The sequence below is a fragment of the Gracilinanus agilis genome, chromosome 5, assembly GCF_016433145.1.
Source record: "Gracilinanus agilis isolate LMUSP501 chromosome 5, AgileGrace, whole genome shotgun sequence".
Taxonomy (NCBI): Eukaryota; Metazoa; Chordata; class Mammalia; order Didelphimorphia; family Didelphidae; genus Gracilinanus; species Gracilinanus agilis.
The window spans coordinates 256,809,527-256,827,260 of record NC_058134.1 but is presented as its reverse complement, the minus strand read 5'-3'; the positions used below and the strand labels follow the sequence as shown (position 1 = coordinate 256,827,260).

At 33.7% G+C, this 17,734-nt stretch overlaps 1 protein-coding gene across 1 annotated transcript in view; it reads left to right on the top strand.

Moving 5' to 3' along the window:
- The window catches only part of NAV3 (neuron navigator 3), a 454,139-nt gene that overhangs the window by 358,622 nt on the left and 77,783 nt on the right, over positions 1–17,734 (top strand). Inside the window, exons 19-21 of the mRNA XM_044679183.1 lie at positions 3,217–3,269; positions 12,841–12,864; positions 15,938–16,015. Coding sequence (XP_044535118.1) covers positions 3,217–3,269; positions 12,841–12,864; positions 15,938–16,015 — 155 coding nt within the window. The remainder of the gene's footprint in view (positions 1–3,216; positions 3,270–12,840; positions 12,865–15,937; positions 16,016–17,734) is intronic.

The following is a 17,734-nucleotide window of genomic DNA, read 5'->3' as shown; positions in this document are numbered from 1 at the left end:
TCTCTCTCTCTCTCTCTCTCTCTCTCTCTCTCTCTCTCTGTCTCTCTCTCTCTCTCTCTCTCTCTCTCTTTGTGTGTGTGTGTGTGTGTCTGTCTGTCTCTCTCTCAGGATAAACCATTCCACTTTTGCAAAACTCTAATAGTTAGATAACTCCTCCTTATATCAAGCTCAAATATTTCTCTGGGCCCCTCTACTCATTGCTTCTACTTCTCTCTTCTAGAGCATCTAGAGCAAAGTACAAAATTGAGCCTTCTTGCATTTGAGAATCCTTCAGGCAATTGAAAATATTGATTATGCCCTACTTAAAGTTGTTTTTTTTTAGTTTTAATATGTCTAACTCTTCAACCTGTTATTGTTTATCATACAACCCATATCCAAAAACTGCAAGTACCTATGATAGTTAATTGTCTTCTGGCTTATGAGAGCCCAGAATCATCTCAACACTGCCTTGGAATAGGCCTCCAGTGGAATATATAATGAGGACCATTGAGTCTATTTCCAGAGATACATCTTTTTGCCTAGACTAGGCAGATGATAATTGCTTAAACTCCAAGGAGTAGAGGGTGAGAAAAGAACCCATTACAGGTAAAATTTAAATAAAAATAAACATAAATCAGTCTTACCCTCCCATTATCTAAAGTATTATCTGATTTTAAGTTCAAAGATTTAGAAATTGCATTATTTCCGTCAGGTCTACATAGATTGTAAAATACAACCAAATTAACAATCTTTTTCTATGATAGAGGAACCCCTCTGAAACTATTGCAATTATCTTTTTTTTACTTTTAATCAATGAATATGTGATCTGATTCTGTGCTCTCTCTGTAAACAATATCTCTCCTCTTGTCTTGATTGCTTTCAGAGAGAGAAACCTTAATTCAAAAACTGAACTAGAGGCAAATTCCAGAATGATCCTCTGCTGTTTATGTTTATAGACATAACCTTTTATGACATTGAAAGCATAATTAGTTCACTGGTTACTGCTCTATATTCCAAAATGAATTGTTCTAACTTCTTGAAATGACTTACTCACAACCAACTAATTAAAAACAACAACTTGGAGAGTTTGCTTTCACATATTAGAGGAGTTCACCAATCTGGAATTTAGGAGGCAGCTCTGTAGCTCAGTAGAAAGAGCAGTTAGCTTGAAGTCAGGAAAATAGTTCACATTTGCCCTCAGACATTTACTACCTAGGTGATCCTGGGCAAGTCACTTAACATTTGTTTGACCCAATCCATTAGAGAAGGAAATGGCAAATCACTCCAGTATCTTTGCCTGGGGTCAAGAAGCATTGGACACAACTGAAAAATGACCAAACCATCTGGACTAAGGAAAGGGACTAAATATGTTATTTCCATATATTACAGCCTTTTGGTGTTTATATATGCAATGGATTATAAAATATTCTGTTCTTACATTTTTACTGTGAAATGATAGAATTTTAAAGCTGAATGGAGCTTCGATTGCATCTGTCCAGATTCCTTTTTTAACAAATAAGGATATTGAGGAATGCAATGGTTAAGTAACTTCCACAACTAATAGACTCTGTGACTGGGGATAGAACTCCGGTCCCCTGAACTTGGATTCTTTCCAGTACAACAACTACCATTCTTACCTGACTGTTGTTAAAAGTAGTAAGGTTAAGACATTTTGAGAAGTAGCATCTTTGATGCAACTAGTAGAGCCCTGGAGCTATAAGATATATCTTAGGATCACCATTTCAGAGGAAGAAGGGATCTTTGAGATCACCTAGTGTAGCCTACTGATTTTACAGTGAATAAAACTAAGCCCCAGAGAGATTCTAACTCTGAATATAATTCATTAATTGCCAGATGACCTTGGAAAAGTTACAGCTTTGGTTTCTCCACATGTATCATGGAGATAATGCCACATGCATCATGGAGATAATGCCACATGCCTCAATTCCTATCTCAAAGAGTCCTTGTCAAAATCAAATGGAAAATCATATGTGAAGTAAAATTAAGTAAAAATCAAGAAAATAAAATGATCTGCATAATTGAGTTACCACTATGCTTTGTGAAACAAACTAATTACTACAAAGTAAATGGAAGCAGGCAGAAATTTTTCTGTAGTGAATATTAAGCAAAGTTTTAGACTGTAGTACTGGGTTGAATAATTATGCATCCTAAAACACAAAATGAATCATTTAATTATTTGAGGCCCAATTTTGCCATCAATAGTGTGAAGATTAAAATTAATATACAAAATACTAAACATTATATTTATGAATATTTTATTAATAATAAATTAACAAAAGAGACTAACTAAAAGGTACTAACCAGCTCACTTCCAGGAACCAAAGAGAAAGAGGGAGGAGTTACAGCCAACTATAAAACAATAAGGTGACCACCCAAAAATGGAGGCTCAGGACAGATTAAAGGGAATTTTGGGAAAACTAAAGGATTTATGGGGGATGAAGTCCAAATTTCAAAATCACTGGTTTCAAAATTTCCATTTATACAATAGAGATATTAAAAAAGGATAAACATGAGATTAAAGAAAAAAGAACAAAAACAATGACTTCACTACTAGATTCATTTTTCTTGGCACTAAAACATGGCAGTCAAAGAAATGCTTGTGTATCTGAATTAGGATGATCATTTGTTCCTATGTAATGATAAAGTCCCATGCTGAATAAATTGTCAATGCTTAATTCAGTGAAACTATTTGAAGAAAATCCTAGGAAAAAAACATTAATGATTAAATCTAATCAGAAGCCTTTTAGAGCCTTAGGCCCTTAGTGGGTGGAATGAAGGGGAGAATGTGAGAGATAAATAAAGGGAATGAATCTTTCTATGATTTGCTTATCTGATTTTATGCAAGCTTGTGAATATTTAATCAGTGAAGTTTCAGTGGAGAGTCTCTCAGCCTGTAATTCAATCTTTGAGAAGGTCCAACCATGTGTGATAACCTGTGGGTGATTAATAGGTTGTTTCTTGACTAAAATGCTCTGTTCTTTTTAGATTTTGTTGTGCTTTAATGAGGAATCTTTATGTTGACTTTGAGTATTTTGGTTGGAAGAAAATTCAGTTATTCTCAGATTATTGGAAGCCAGATTTTTCTAAAACTATTTGGTCTTAACTTCTGTTGATGATCAAAGTTACTTCCTTTTCCCTTAGTGAGTTTGACCATTAAGTCAAGGATATATTTTTTCTAATTGATCTTTTCTCTCTTACTTTTTCTTCTCTCCCTAGTCCATGGGTCTTCGTTATCACTGGTTTCAAGCACATCTTCTCTCTACTCTACTGTGAGTATTTATTAGGTCTCTTAAGTTACAAGGGAGATGGCAAAAGAGAATGAGTTTCATAAGGTTTTTCTCACTGCAAAATTAAAAGTAAGCTGATGATAAACTATATGAAATCTAGTTATACCTCATCTCCCCCAGCAGGTTCTATTGACAGCTTCTGAGAAGGGTTCTTTTGATTTAGGTAGGAAGAACTCTTTTCAGTCAATGTGTGCATTTAAAACTGAAGTACATCAAACTGCTTCTGGTCTAGTGAAGTTTCTGAGCCACCAGGATAATGAACGGTATCCTACCACTACCTCTCCAAATTCTGGCTACTTTTATCTTGCTCCTTTCCAGTAGCTGTTAAACAGAAGAGCTTGTAATTGATGTTCCAGTATGTTTCCCTCATGCTTAAATTCTCTTCATGGAGCAAAACATTTAGAAAGATCAGAGACCTGAAGGGCAGCAGTTTTGTTTCTTTATTAATCCATTTGTTGAGCCTGGATCTTCTGAAATTGGTTTAGATTTAAAATATTACCTAAAAGTATTTATTTAAAAGGAAATCCTTCTAACACCAATATACAAAATTTTATTAAGTTTCTCTCTCCCTCTCCATCTAAGGGATTTGTTTTATCTGCCCTTTTGATAAAGGGCTTTTTATCCTGAAACAGGTGATATTGTATAGGGGATCTTAACCTTTTCCTATATCATGAAGAAAACCAATTACTTTGAAATAGAATTATAGTTATACCTATAACTTATTGAATTCTGTAAATATATAATACATATACCATAATAATAAAAATAATATAACAGAAAACTAAAATATAGTTATATATTACCTATTACTGTCCATAACTGAAATATAGTTGCCTATATGTAATTTTATCAATAAAATTGATTTTCTTTTAATGTAACATATTTTATTTGACATATTAAAAATTCCAAGAAGGACTCTCTATATTTATATATGTATTAAATATAAACATTATATTGAAATTTATTATATTTATCATTTCATTATTTTTATGTGTAAATCATCTGCTACTGAAATTATTATATTGTTGAAAAACTTTATCTCTACTATATAAAATTGAAATAGTTCTATTTTAATGTATTAGTGTTCATAAATGAAATCATTATATAATATTTTGAAAGACATGTTGAATATATAACTATAAAATAGTTATATGCGTATTCATAATTTTCAATATCATTGATTTTGTTTGTAATGTTATATTTTATTTGATTGACTTAGAAAACATTTTTCTAGGAAAGTGTGTATATATACAAATATACACAGTAATATAACCATGTGCATTTTTGAGTATTTGATGATGATGATGATAATAATAATAATAATAATAATAATAGCAATAGCTCACATTTACATAGTGCTTACTGTCTGCCAGATACCTAGGTGTGTAACTGATGGTGAGGATGGTGATTACGGTATTTCTAAAGCACTCACTAAGTGCCAGGCTCTGTGTGAAGTGCTTAGTAATTATCATCTCATTTAATCTCATAACAGCTCTGGAAGGTGGGTGTTATTATTATCCTCATTTTACAAATTATGATATGGAGGCTAATAGGAATTAAATGATTAGCCCAGGTAGGGCATTCAGAAAGAAAATGTGATAAACTAGGTCTTTTCCCACTTCTAAATGATCAAGTTGTTTGGAAGTTGGATTTTTGTATTTACTAAGTCATAATGAGACACTCACTGCATGTCCCAAGGGCCAGAAATACCTTTTCCAGAATCCCACAGTTCTCATGCTAAATGGGATAGCCTGTGCAACTTTCTAAATTAAAACAAACATCCCAGTTTCAGGAATCATCTGTCCCAGTTGGCTTAAAATGCCAGTGGGTGCTGGGAATTGTGGCACGTACCTTTAATCCCTGCTATGGGGAGAGGCTAAATATGATGGGACACAAGAATTCATCGCCTCTCATCTGCAATATGGCTAAAGCTGATCTGGTGTCCAGACTAATTCTGGTACCAACATGAAGAGCCTTTGGGAGCAATATTGCCTACATGGGCCAATTGGTCCAACTTGGAACAATGGAGCAGGTCAAACCTTCCAGGCTGATGAGCTTTGGGATTGAATTAGTGAATAGCTGCTATACTTTGACCTCTTGACATAAGAAGACCAAGCCTCAAAAATCAACAACAAAAACAAACCCAAAAAAGTCATTGGTAAAACACATTGCCAAAATGACTTTTTTTCTTTCTCGTACTTCCTCTTTTAGGCGTTTTAAGAAAATGGCAATTCTCAGAGATTAGGATATCATAATTTTTGGCAAATAAATGTTCTCCACCATTGAAGGTTTCTAGCAATAGCAGAATAGTGAGGTATTATTTTCTATTTGTATTTTTTGGTTCTTTTTTTTGGAGTGAGAAGATTAGGTTAAGACACATTATTTCAACTATAGAGGGAATTCCAAGTATAAAAATGACTTCCACTGATTTAGATCAGCCACTGGCAGCTACGTAACTTGCCCATAGTACACAGACATGCCAAGGATCTAGATGTTCCCTAACCGAAAACTGGCATTCAAGTTTTGAATCATTTTCTTAGTTAATATAATGGAAAGAGCATTAAATTTAAAATTAGGAGACTTGAGTTCAAATTCAGTACCCATAATTTCTACCTTGGCTCCATCATGTCCACCTTCTGACCATGGAAATGTCACTTTATCTCTTTTGGACTCAGTTCCTTCTCAGGTAAAATTATTTTGGACCTTATGCACTCCTAATTTTTCTTTAAGTTCTTTATCTGTGATCCTATAGAATCAAAGGCAGCTTGCCATATGATAAAATGGCTAGAGTACTGAGCCTGGAGCCAGGAAGATGAGTTAAAATTCAGTTTTAGACACTTATTAGGTGTGTGATCCTGGGTATTTGCCTGACTTTCTTCAACTATAAAATGATAATAGCAATTAATTCATAGTGCTGTTGTCTGATTCAAATGAAATATTTGCAAAAATTTGGCACTGTGCTTGCCCTTTATTAGGAATTAAAATTAGGATCAGAAGAGTTGGACACAACTGAAAAACCTGAACAATAACAAATATTCCAGGCTTTGTGCTAAACCCTTTACAAGTATTATTATGATTATTTGAGTAGATATTTGAAAGAAAACAAGAGGGAAGAACTAAAATAGATACGGGGAGCAGCAATAAATAAATTCCTTCATTCCTCAACTCTTTATATATCAAGGAATTTTGTTTGTATTCCCACCTCCAATCCAAGCAACCATCCTTTTAAACTTAGTCTTTGAGGTTGCTCTGACTGGAAAATCCATCCTTTTGCTCACAATCTTGTAGAAGAATTTTTTTTTTTTAATTTAGCTAAGTTGGTCTTCAGATGACACACATGTAAGCAGATTGTTGAACCAATACCAAAATTCCTTTCAATTCAGTAAGTCCTGAGCGGTCTTGCACTACAGTGTTATAATGTTTCAGAACTGAGAATCATCATTACACCACAATTAAGAATTTGAATAGAACTTAATAGAGGTTTTAAAAAAAATGACTCCATTTTAATCATATGAGATATAGCAGAAAAAAAAAACTCAATTGGTAGTTTGTATAGAACCATTCTCCCAAAGCATAATGACTGTCTTCATTTTCTTATGACATCCTTGTCACCTAGCAGAGTGCCTGATGCTTATCAAACACTTATAAATACTTAAGGAATTGGGAGTACAGGAAATTGAAAGAATGGGAAGAAAGAGGAAGGAATAAATTTTTTAAGGGTCTACCATTTGCCAGGTATGGGCAGCTGGGTGATGTGACGTTAGGAATATTCATCTTCCTGAGTTCAGAACTGGTCTCAGATACTTAAATTTGCTGGGCAAGACTTTTATCCTGTTGACCTCAGTTTCTTCATCTGTAAAATGAGCTGGAGAAGGAAATGACAAAACACTCCATTTTCTTTGTCAAGAAAATCCTCAAATGGGATCTGAAGAGTTGGACACAACTGAAAAACCTGAACAATAACAAATATTCCAGGCTTTGTGCTAAACCCTTTACAAGTATTATTATGATTATTTGAGTAGATATTTGAAAGAAAACAAGAGGGAAGAACTAAAATACATAAGGGGAGCAATAATAAATCTGAAAATATAGATGGGGAGATCAAAAGCGAGAAACTTAGCATAAGATAGGCTGCAGGATGAAGGGCTTAAGAGGAAAAGAGAAAAGAAAAAAAGTTAAGAAAATGTGAACAGTTCTTTAAAAGTTAAGAATCTGAAATCTGATTAAAAGGGGGGACAAAGAACATGAAAAAAATATTAAGCAATAAAAAACATAAAGTAAAGCAATTTTATTAGAGAAAGGTATGAAACAAGGAAGCGAATTAAATTAAAAATAAAACATAAATAAAAAAGACAGAAGAAGTAGAATCAAAAATAAATTATTAAGAATTCCTAAGATTTTAAAAATTCTCCTGTCTAGTGGTTTATAACTATGTCTGTGTCATGGACCTCTTTGGCAGATTAGACTAAAATATGGGTCTCTATCCACAAAATAATAATAATGAGGAGGAGAAAAGAATCACAAAGGAAATTAATTATATTGAAATAAAAATATACTTTTTTTTTCCCACTCAGTCTCATAGATCCTTGGAAATCTGTTGATGGATCAGGTCTATGGAATCTAGGTTAAGTATCCCTGCCTTAGATGATGAAGTCATATGTTTTAAGGAGTTCCTGGATGGACTAAGGCAGGAACTGAAGATAATAGAGTTAGCTATAACTAAAGATAAATAAAAGAAAGAGTAACCTTCCACTCAACATGACACAAAGAGTCCAATAATATATATGAAAGTTCTTTAACAATAGAAAAGCACTTATTCTAGTAGGAGGCATTATTTTTCTCACAATAACTGCTAAAGAGCCTTGGATTGATTCAGTCAATATCTAGTTGGTAACCTTGAAAAAGTCATTCATATGATTCATTTCCCTATTCTGTCCTAGCTATATCATAGAATCTGTGTTTCTTTTTTTTTTCTTAACTCAATAAGAGAATAAAGATGAAAGCAACTATTAAAATAGTACTATATTTGCCTTATCCTGAAAGCAAGGACAGCATTTTGTTGGATTTTCTACTTTGATGACAAAGAGCAAAGAATAAATTAGCAGGAACCTATTTAAAAGCCTTTTGTCAAAAAGAGCAGTACTCTGTGAAATCACAGGTCCTGGCAGTGTCACAAGGGGAACTCTTTCTTCATCTCTGTCCCTCTTTTAAATTCAAAAAAGGATTTATATTTAAACTGCTTAATTATCATCCTAAAAACTTTCACAGTAGAAAAGTGAATAAATTATTTCAGATTAAAAATATAAATCCAAGGAATTTCTTTGTGAAATTTTGTGTTAGTTACCTTCACTGTATTTAGATTCTAATACTTTGGACTGAGCACCACAATAAACTATATGTACATTCTGTAGGTTTAACCAGAGTCAGAGTGATATCCTAGAAGCAAAGCTGTTATTTTACACTGTTTTAGTGAGAAAACTGGCTTTTTTCAGTTCTCGCTTTCTTACCTTGATATCCTCCAGGATATCACAACTGCCTCAGAAAAGCAAAAAATAGATATTAAGTGACTGACTTTTTTATTTACTAATTCTCTCTGTTTAAGTCATTGTAAAAATATTTTTATATATACCTACATCACTTAAATATTTCTGAAATATCGAAGAAGAGCAACAGTGGAAAAAGCCAATCCAACCCAATCTAGTAGTCCAATAAAGGTACATTAAGCTTCTTCTATGTGCCAGGCACTATGTTAAGTCCTAGGGATATAATTTATAAAAAAGAAAGTCTGTGCCCTCAAGGAGCTGGCATTCTAATGGGGAGAGAAAATACAAAAGGAAGAAGGAAAATGATAATGGGGGATGAAGCTATGGACTACTGGCTAGTTACAGGAATATCTTATCAATGGAGTTAAAATCAGACAGGATAGTAGATACATATTTCACTGGATTAAAAAGTCCAATTAATGCCCACTATAAGGGAAGGGATTGAGAGGAGTTTGGTTCTCCACCCTCCAATAAAAGGGGAGACAAAGCTGAATGAGTCAGTTATCACTCAAGATTTAAGTTACAAGTATCATGATGAGATAATTGTTTTTCAGTGTTTCAGTCTTGTCCAACTCTTCTCACCTCATCTAGGTTTGTTGGCAAAGATACAGAAGTAGTTTGCCATTTCCTTCTCCAATTCATCCTACAAATGAGGAAACTGAAGCAAATAGTGTTAAGTGACTTGCCCAGGGTCACACAGCTAGTATATGTAAGGATAGATTTGAACTCAGGTCTTCCTGGCTCTAGGTCCCACAGAGCCATCTAGCTGATGGTGAGATCAGAGGTATAGTAATAGATATGTTAATCTAGTTTAATGCAAATTAGGTTTTTTAAACCCCAGGGCAAACATCAGACACAGGGGGAGAGTATGACAGAAAAGAATTATTATAATCCTAAAAGTAAGGATTTTCACTTTAGAAGAGAATATAAGACCTATATATAAATCATCATGCTAATAATAATAATAATAATAATAGCTAACATCTACTATAATAAGAGCTGTAATTCATATAGCACTTAAGATTCACAAAGCATTTTACTTGGGTTATTAATTTGATCTTATCAACAATCCCTAAGAATTAGGTTCTATTATTATACTTATTTTACAGATAAGAAACTGAGGCTGAGAGGGATTAAATGACTTGCCTTTGTCACTTAAGTAACCTAAGTAACATCTAAATATATAAAGCTACATTTGAACTCCATTTCCTGATTCAAAGCCCAACACCCATTGAGTAAATGTAAGGTAGGATGTGACAAATTATGAGGAAAATTCTGTAACTTGGGATGGATAGATTAAAGAGGAGAGAGATCAGTTTCAAGGATACTTCTTAGGAGGATCTTATAATATTGTAGGCAAGAGGTGATGCAGGCTTTGACTGAGATTGATGGCTAAATGGTTTGTTAATGGTTGGAAAATGACAGGGTATTGCTTTTTGATCAACAAATAACAAGAGCCAATATGTACAGCAGAGAATATGCTATGTGATTTTTTAATAACCTTTAGGGCAGAATTGATTTCAATAGAATTTTTTCAATTATGTTGTTAATGGAAAATTCAGTGGAACAAAGAAAAGTACCTCTTATGGTAGTGCCTAAGGTGTTATGACTATCTAGTGTGCTCATATTTCTTTAGAGTCAGTCAATAAAATGTTTATGTCATGCTGTACTAACAAGTCTGGAAGTAGAATTTGGATAGATGAAAAAGGAAAAAATAATATATAAAATTCCAAGCTAAAGAGCTAATTGCATTGAAGATCTAAAAGTCATGTCTGTATATGAAATTTGAAATCAAAATCCAGGTCATAGGATTGTGAATTTAGAAATCTAAAAGGTTCTAATGGCCATCTCCATCAACCTCCTCATCTAGAGATGAGGAAACTGAGGAGATGGCTTACATCTCCTATTTATTTGACCTTTGGCCAGTCCCTTAACCTCTCTAGTCCTTAGTTTTCTCCCTGATAAAATCAGAGGTTTAGAAAGTCCTGAGTTATCATTCTGAGTTTTAATTTATAAGTGATTTGTCCAAGATGATACAGAGAATAAGTACCAGAGACAACATTTGAATTCTTTACCCTTTGTAACACCATCTCCATTTAATTTTAAAATCCTTTGCTAATTTTGATCACCATTGACTTGATCAATATGCAAAATTATAATTGTGTTTAGCCTATTGTTCCACTCTTTAGAAAATAAATTATGTCATTGGGGTGGGGGTGAAGGAGGAATACCATTGTTTTAACCATAGGCATAATGAAATAAAAATCTTTTGACTGCTCTTGAAATAAAGCATCCAGGTTTTAGCATTTTTCCTGTTAGCTTTTTTTTAAAACTTTATTCCTGAAGGGAAGATAAAAAGGATAGTTTCTGCTTTTGTTTGGTTATTTTTACTTACAGGTACTTTTGTATCATTTAATCAGGAATAGCTGGGCAAGTAGAAACAAAAAGATTGTTTTTCAGGTTTTAAAGGAAACTGGTTGAATACAATGAATAGTTACCTTATTCAGTGGCATTATGCCCTTTCCTGCTTCTGATAGATTGAGGCAGCTTCCAAAAAGTAATAGCTCCCATAACTCATTTCCTAGCATTATTGCAACCCAGCATGAAGAGGAAAACCAGTGCTAAGAGTTTTCCACAATTGAGGCCAAAAACACCCAGCAGGCTACTCCAGCAGTCCTTATTTCCATAAGCTCTTCAGCTAAAGATGTTTATCAGCTACATTTAGTCACCACCTCCATACTCAGCTCTCCCATTTTGCTGACTTGTGGCTTAATAAGAAAGACAATGGAAATGAAAGCTGTGATGATCAGCAAGGACGGCAAAGATTTTGTTTGTTTGTTTGTTTTTACCTGCAACTATTTTTCACCTTCACTTAAGATACCTCATGAATATTAGGAGAGTATAAGGAATTGGCTTTCCATAGAGGGATTTACAAGCATCTTTGTAGCTGGTGGAGTTACATTTCCCTCAGTCTTAGTGAATGGACCTTAAAAATCTAACTTAAAACAGAGGGATTCCCTCCATCTCCATTTTTTTTTTTTAGCTTCTAAATGGTACTATGATAAGTTTGCTGCCAATTTTCCCCCTTCTTCTTTAAAACCCTTTCTGTATTCTTATCAGTTCTAAGACAGTATAGATACAAGGGCTTGGCAATTGGAGTTGACTAACCCAGGGCACATAGCTAGGAAGTTTCAGATTTGAACCCAGATTCTCCCAAATTCAGGGCTAGTGTTTTATCAACTGTGCACCTTGCTGTCCCTACGCTGCCATTCTTAAAAGAAAAGAAACCATTTTGAAGTTGCTAATAATAACTTTTTTTGAATAATATCATTAACTTGGTTCTATATCATAGGATCATCGATTTTTAATTGGAAAGGTCCATGAAGAGAGTATGTAGTCCACCTACTTATTTTACTAGCAAAGAGAACAATCTATTACCAAGAGAAGTAAAATGACTCATTCAAGGACAATCAATAACAACAGAGGCAAAGTTGAACCCAGATCCTATGACTCTAAATCCAGTGACCTTTTCACTTTTGGAGATACCATTAAACTTTCTTGTTGACCCATAAACAAGAAGAAAAAGAAAAAAGCATTCTTAAAATATTATAGTGTAATAAATTTCACACTAGAAGGAAATTTGGAGATCTTCTAGCCCAACCTCCTCATTTTACAGATGAGGACATGAATGCCCAATATGAAATGACCTGAATAATTACATTTGGTAAGTGGGAGTACCCAAATTCCAACATGGGTCTTCTTGTCTCAAAGTCCAGACTTCTATTATAACTTATACAGCCAGCCAATTTGCTTACATTTTGGCCCAATTTATTTTGACAATTTTAACTTAAAACTCATGATTTTTAATATCTTTTTTAAATTTCCTGCTGATTCATCATGCCCAATCATCATATGTGGAATTGTCTTTATGTAAGCCCAGAATGCATTTCATTTTTATCGTGTGCTAAATTGCTCTGATTCTAAAACCATGCTCTCTTTCTCCTTTGCAGGCTGAAGAAAAAGCACATTCTGAGGTAAAATACATATAATAATAATGGTTCTCTTATTGTCTTTATTTTTGCCTATCTTCATCAGTCATCCCTATATCTCTATCATCTCTCCTTTATGTCTCTCTATCCTTTTGTATGTCTATCATTAGCTCTAGTTCTTTATCACTGAGCCCTAATAGCATTCTTGCATGTTAATAATGCTATTACATTTAGGAATAATGGAACATTTCTGCCACTAGGGGTCTCCATGATACAATTGTTGAACAGTTATGGACTCTTCTGGTACTTCAAATATTTTTCAGAAATTCTGTAGACAGGTACAAAATTGTTCACACCAAGACCTTTCCAAATTAAAGGGAAATCCATTAGGCACTTCCACGAACCAGATTTCTGGTCTAGAGTCTTCTATAACTGCATCTTATCACAATGTTCTTTTCCCATACCTTTGGAATCCCACAGACGTAATATTTTTACAGTGCTCAATGAATGATTTTAAATCCTGTACCCAAACCTACTTGGTCATTTTCAAAGTCATTTATGATTCTCATGGCCATTTTATTAGACCTGTGTGGTAAATCCTATACAAAAAACATCAGCATATACTTCTCCATCACATTGAGGTCAAATTTGTGCCTGGAGAAATGTGTGTGTTTGCGAGGATATAAGATGGGACTTTGCCATGGATAATAGGGGAAATTTAACTCAGATCTGATTGAGAGAGAAGAAATGATATTCTGAATAGTTTATGCTAAGCCAACACAACCGTAAAGGGGGGAAAAAAAAGAAAAGAAAAGATGCGTTGGCATCTACCCATGTGGATAAATTCCTTCTTTGCAAACATTATTTAATTATCCTTCTTCAGTATAGGTTTTGTTGTTCATGTCAATTCTGTGTTTAAAGTTGGTAGACTGAAGCATGTCCATGAAGTTCAAATGCTTAAAATACTTTCCATGATAAACCTTTTTTCTTTTTTTTCCTGAAAGCGTATCGCTGGTTGAAAAGCTGAAATAGATCAAGAAATATCTAATCTCTTTGCTTCCACAGCAGTTCCAAATTCCTTTTTGTTATCTATACTACATAATGGGGTCATTACATTTTTTAAAAATTTTCGAATAGCATTACTTTTGATCGGTGCATTTTAGATCATATCACAAACGAATTCTCTTCCAAATGTTGTAGATTGAAGTAGAATTTTCTGTTATAATAGACCACCCACATAAAGATGATTTTTTTACCTAAATAGCTTTAAATATATAATAAGCATTTATCTAAGATGATTTGGTGGGTTTATATCTAGAGATCTAAGAATATTCCTGCAAAGTCCTTTAAAATACACAAAAATACTATAACTAAAACAGTATTTGCTATCAGTATATATCTCATTTCATACAGTAATAATTTGATGTTTCATTTACAAAAAAAATTCTGAGAGTTTTCTATTTTTCTATTTGATCTACAGCTCTTTTCACATAAAAATTACTATTTTTCTGAAATGTAATATAAGAAATTATCCCCAAACATACTTTCTTTGAAAATTATATAGATCAAATTCCCAATTTAATTGATGTTAGACCTTAATTCCTAACTTCATGTGGAAAAGAAAAAGAGAGTTTAGATGAACCATGTCAATAATCTTTTTGACTAAGGCAGCTTGCCATAGATTCAGCTAGGAGAAGAAAAAAAAAAGGATTTTCATTAGAGAAAAGAACTTTATAATGATTAGAAAAATTTTAGCCTTAAAAGCCCAAATCCTTTGAGGAAAGGGCATGCTGAATTCTTAAATGACCTAAAAATTTCATGAAAAAAATATACCTGCCACTAATCACGTAAATTCCATGCCTAATATTGATAAAAATGATTACTGTGAAGTCAATATGAATTAACCCTTGAATGAAAGTAATAAATAAGTAAAAATCTTCTTTTTTGGCCATAATATTTTTAAGCTAACATCTCAGTTAATTTTGGGGAAAGCATTGGTGTTAGAAATTAGTGGGTAACAATTAGTTTACTAGCTTACCTTTTCATTAAAAAAAGAAAGAAATATTTTCTTTCCATCTTAAAGAATGGGTGTGCCATGTACCAACACTTTTATAAACCCCATTAAGGTATAATTGAATGAAAATGGTCTACTAGGCAATGTATATGTACTAAGTACCTTCTAAGTGCACATCTTAGAGAAGAAACTTGGGACATCTGTCAAATATTGGATTTTCTACAGGCCTTAACGAAGTCAGACTTGTATATATTAAAATAGAAAAAGGTCACAGGAGCTCTAACAGCAGTACATACAGACACAAGAATCTAGACATTTTTGCCGATGTAGGACCCAATGCAGTGTGTTTTTATAATAGGTTAAGACTAATAATGTTCTAAAAACCTTTTGTCTAGTGTGATTTGATTACTATAAATTAAAAAGAAGAGGATACAAAGTAAGAAAGGAAAATGCCTTTCTTTGGGAAGGGAAGTAAAGGGGAAAGGAGCTCAAAATATTCTTTCTTCTTTAACTGTGAAGCATATAGTTATGTTCTCCCTTCTTATTCACTACTCCAGGTATATCATAAATGGAAGTTTGGCTTTTCTTTCTTTTAAGATTTGGAATTTTTGTTGGGAGAATCTTAATTTAAATAATGTCTTAAACTGAGTATATCTCTTCTGAGTGAAACAAGTTCACCTGTCCTTAATAAATAAATAAATGAAAATATAAAAATCAACTTAAGTAGATATTTAACTTACACACATAGTTTCATTCATTTTCCTTTACTAATATTTCAGAGTGGAATCCTTCTATATTTATTATTTTTTGTGCCTGAAAAAACTCATTATTCGCTAACCAGTTTGTTGGTAACAAACCTCTCTGGATGTACCAAGGTTGACTAGAGATGAACAAATTTGTCAGTGTTCCCATATTTAAGGCCTTTTTAATTGCTAGTGTCATCGTTATAGTATCTGAAATATAGTAAAAAAATAAAATAAAAATTAAATTAATTGCCCTGCGTATTTTTATCTTTTGTCTATTTAATATCTGTCAGTTTTATGTCCCTCGTATCAAAATGTTCATGAAGCAAATTCAGTTCAATTTTTTTCTCCTCAAATTCAGCAAATTCATAAACTAAGGAGGGAGCTGGTCGCATCACAAGAAAAGGTTGCAACCCTCACATCTCAGCTTTCAGCAAATGTAAGTCATTTCTGGTTTTTGATATAAAATAAAAGTTTAGGAATTCGTGTTGTGATGTGAGCCTCTTTGTGTGAGTATAAGAAATTCTTTGCTACTTACTTAATTTTCAAGTGTTTTATTTAATGGACAAGGTGGTACAGTGGCTAGAGTATCAGACTTGGAATGAGGAAGACTCATCTACTTGAGTTCAAATCTGGCCTCATACACTTACTAGCTGTGTTACCCAGGGTAAGTCACTTAACCTTGTTTCCCTCAGCTCCTCATCTGTAAAAAATTAGTTGGAGAAATGGCAAACCACTACAATATCTTTGCCAACAAAACTGCAAATGAATCACTAAGAGTTGGACACAACTGAAATTATCAAATAATACTGTGCTAAGAGCATTGGAGATACAAGTCAAAACTGAAAAACGTGTGTGTGTGTGTGTGTGTGTGTGTGTGTGTGTCACAGAGGTAATAAATCTAAAAAAGTTGGATAGTGCTAGGAAGAGAAGAACCTTAAATGCTAAACAGAGAAGTTTGAGTTTATTATAGAGGTAACAGAGGAAGGTACTAGAGTTTACAGCCGTCTTGAATTCTCTGCAGTATTTTTTATTTTTGGTTTTATTTTTTTATTATTAATTTTTTTATTTTTAGAAAATTTTTCCATGGTTACATGATTCATTATTTTACTTTCCCCTTTACCCCGTCAAGCTCTCCCCCTGCCCCCAGCTAACTTGCATTTCCACTGGTTTTAACATGTGTTATCAATCAAGACCTATTTCCATATTATTGATAGTTGCATTGGTGTGGTAGTTTCTAGTCTACATCCCCAATCATGTCCGCCTCAACCCATGTGTTCAAGCAATTGTTTTTCTTCTGTGTTTCCACTCCTGCAGTTCTTCCTCTGAATGTGGGTAGCATTTTTTTCCATAAATCCCTCAGAATTGTCCTGGGTCATTGCATTGCTGCTAGTACAGAAGTCTATTACATTCGATTTTACCACAGTGTATCAGTCTCTGTGTACAATGTTCTTCTGGCTCTGCTCCTTTCGCTCTGCATCAGTTCCTGGAGGTCTTTCCAGTTCACATGGAATTCCTGCAGTTTATTATTCCTTTGAACACAATAGTATTCCATCACCCGCATATACCACAGTTTGTTCAGCCATTCCCCAATTGAAGGGCATACCCTCCTTTTCCAGTTTTTTGCCACCACAAAAAGCGCAGCTATAAATATTTTCGTACAAGTCTGTTTATCTATGATCTCTTTGGGGTACAAACCCAACAATGGTATGGCTGGATCAAAGGGCAGGCATTCTTTTATCGCTCCCCAGAAAAAATCACCAGGGCCTGATGGATTCACAAGTGAATTCTATCAAACATTCAAAGAACAATTAATCCCAATACTATACTTTTTTTTAACCTCAACATCTTCCCCTTCTCTTCACTTAGACACAACTATAAGTCAGACCCCTATCTCTTACATCTTGATTTATTGCAATAGCTTACTTGGACTCCTTCTTCAAATATCTCTCCACTTCTGCTCAGCTTCTATCTTTTTTTCCCTAAAGCATAGATTTTTCTGTCTAAAACCCCTAATCCCTATTCTGCCCTCTTTCCCTCTTCTTTTGCCCCATTCAGTGATCTCCAGTGGCCTTCAATTACTTCTACCATCAGGTATGAACTCCTTTGTTATTTAAAGCTTTTCATATCTCATTCTTATCTTTGTAGTCTACTCTTG